At 61.2% G+C, this 1,864-nt stretch overlaps 2 protein-coding genes across 3 annotated transcripts in view; both read left to right on the forward strand.

Annotated features, from left to right (window-relative positions):
• The window catches only part of LOC111726428 (protein Shroom2-like), a 5,123-nt gene extending 5,065 nt beyond the window's left edge, over positions 1–58 (forward strand). The window contains exon 4 of the mRNA XM_023515066.1: positions 24–58. Within this exon, the coding sequence (XP_023370834.1) occupies positions 24–58 (35 nt within the window). The remainder of the gene's footprint in view (positions 1–23) is intronic.
• Positions 1–1,864, forward strand: part of LOC100952101 (protein Shroom2) — a 67,239-nt gene that overhangs the window by 14,822 nt on the left and 50,553 nt on the right. Inside the window, exon 3 of one of the 2 annotated variants that reach the window (XM_023515051.1) lies at positions 647–1,715. In XM_023515051.1, coding sequence (XP_023370819.1) covers positions 825–1,715 — 891 coding nt within the window. In that variant the 5' untranslated portion in view covers positions 647–824. Of the gene's footprint in view, positions 1–129; positions 1,716–1,864 lie in introns of those variants that run through there. The other variant, XM_023515050.1, reaches the window with a different exon arrangement.

Raw genomic sequence — 1,864 nt, forward strand, 5'->3', positions numbered from 1 at the left:
TAGGAAGCCTGGGCTGCCCACAGGAGCCCCGACTGGACTGCAGCTGGCCATCCTCTGAAGATAGGGTTCCTGGCAGGCTCCAGGCCTCTCTGTCCAGCACAGATGTACGCTTCTCACAGCCTCCCCACCAGGGACAGCACTTAAGGCAGTACAGTGAAGAGAGCCCCTTTGTCCCTGAGAATCCTGGGGCTCCCATGCTGCCAAGGGAACTGCGGGCCTCAGGCCTCCAGCAGGAGCCTCCTACCACCCACCTCCTGGATGACAGCCACACTCAGGTGAGGTGCCTTAGTGCTGCCGACCAGAAGGTTGATATCACTGGACAGGGTCCAGGTCACTACATGTCCATCAGGCAGCCCCTGCAGGCTGGCGCCTGGGCAGCACAGCCTCGAGGGGGATGCTGGCCTCCCAGTGTGGCCCCGGGGGCCCTCCAGTATTCTCCCCTGCACCTGGGGGGCCACAGCTCACGCCGGCACCTATCTCAGCACCCGGAGCTTCTGGACACCCATGAGGCAGGACGCTGCTACGCCCTAGACACAGGGGCTGAGGGTTGTTCCACTGGCACCCAGGAGCCTTCCGGGGCCAGCCTTGTGGACAAAGCCAGCCAGCCACCAAGGGCAGACAGCTCCAGGTGGGCGGCTGGAGAAAGCAGCGGGGTCTCTCCCCAGAAGACACCCCTGCTGCATTCCCTGGCCCAGGAGGGGACATGCCAGCTGGAGAGCAGCCAGGGTGGCGGCACAGCAAGGCCTTCGCCGATCGAGGCACAGGTGGGCAGACCCACGCGGAGGAGTGACCGGTTTGCCACCACCTTGCGTAATGAGATCCAGATGCGCAGAGCCAGACTGCAGAAGAGCAGAAGCACGGTGGCTCTGACCAGTGCTGGAGAGGGGGAAGATGCTGCCAGCACCCCGCCAGAAGGACCCTTCTCCGGCACCTACAAGGACCACCTGAAGGAGGCCCAGGCACGGGTCCTGAGGGCCACGTCTTTCCAGCGCCGTGATTTAGACCCCCACCCAGTGGAGCAGCACTCAGGGTCAACAGAACATAGGACGAGGCACCATGGCGCCTCACCCTCAGTCCCTGGGGACCCAGACTCTGTGCCCCAGTTGTGGGAAGCGGGCCTGGCCAAGACAGCCTCCTCTGGAAGCGGCATGCCCCACATTTCCCGCATCGGAGGCCGGAAACGGTTCACAGCAGAGCAGAAACTCAAGTCGTACTCTGAGCCAGAGAAAATGAATGAGGTGGGCCTCTCGGGGGCCTACGGCCCTCACCAGCACCCCAGGACACCAGAGGATACTATGGGCTCTTTTGCCGACAGATGGAAGTTTTTTGAGGAAACAAGCAAACTGGTTCCCCAGGGGCCTGGGCAGAGACAAGTGCCTCATGCATTCCTAAGAGAGAAGCTGGAGAGACCACAGCCAGCTGGCCGAGGGCGTGAGGGCACCGAGCCCTGGTCCCGCAGCAGCTCCTTTGGGGAAAGCCTCGTTAGTCACAGAAAAGCAGAAAAGGTAGGGAAGTTGGAAGCCCCACGGCGACTTGGAACCTTTGCAGAGTATCAGGCCTCTTGGAAGGAACAGAGGAAACCTCTGGAAGCCAGGAGTTCTGGGCGGTATCACTCAGCTGATGACATTCTGGATGTGGGTCTGGACCAACACGACAAGCCGCAGTTCATTCACGAAAGATCCCGGTCCTCACCGTCCGCAGACCACTATAAACAGGTGAGTGTGGAGCCACAGTGAGGACACAGCTGCCCTTGGCTGTCATGAGACACAGGACACCCAAGGTCAGGTGGCCAGTGGCAGTGCTACTTCAGCCTGGCTGTCTGAGTGTCTGTGTCCGTCAGCCTTTCTAGTATCACCACGTGTCC

Source organism: Otolemur garnettii, unplaced genomic scaffold (genome assembly GCF_000181295.1).
Source record: "Otolemur garnettii isolate 467f Iridium unplaced genomic scaffold, OtoGar3 scaffold00065, whole genome shotgun sequence".
Taxonomy (NCBI): Eukaryota; Metazoa; Chordata; class Mammalia; order Primates; family Galagidae; genus Otolemur; species Otolemur garnettii.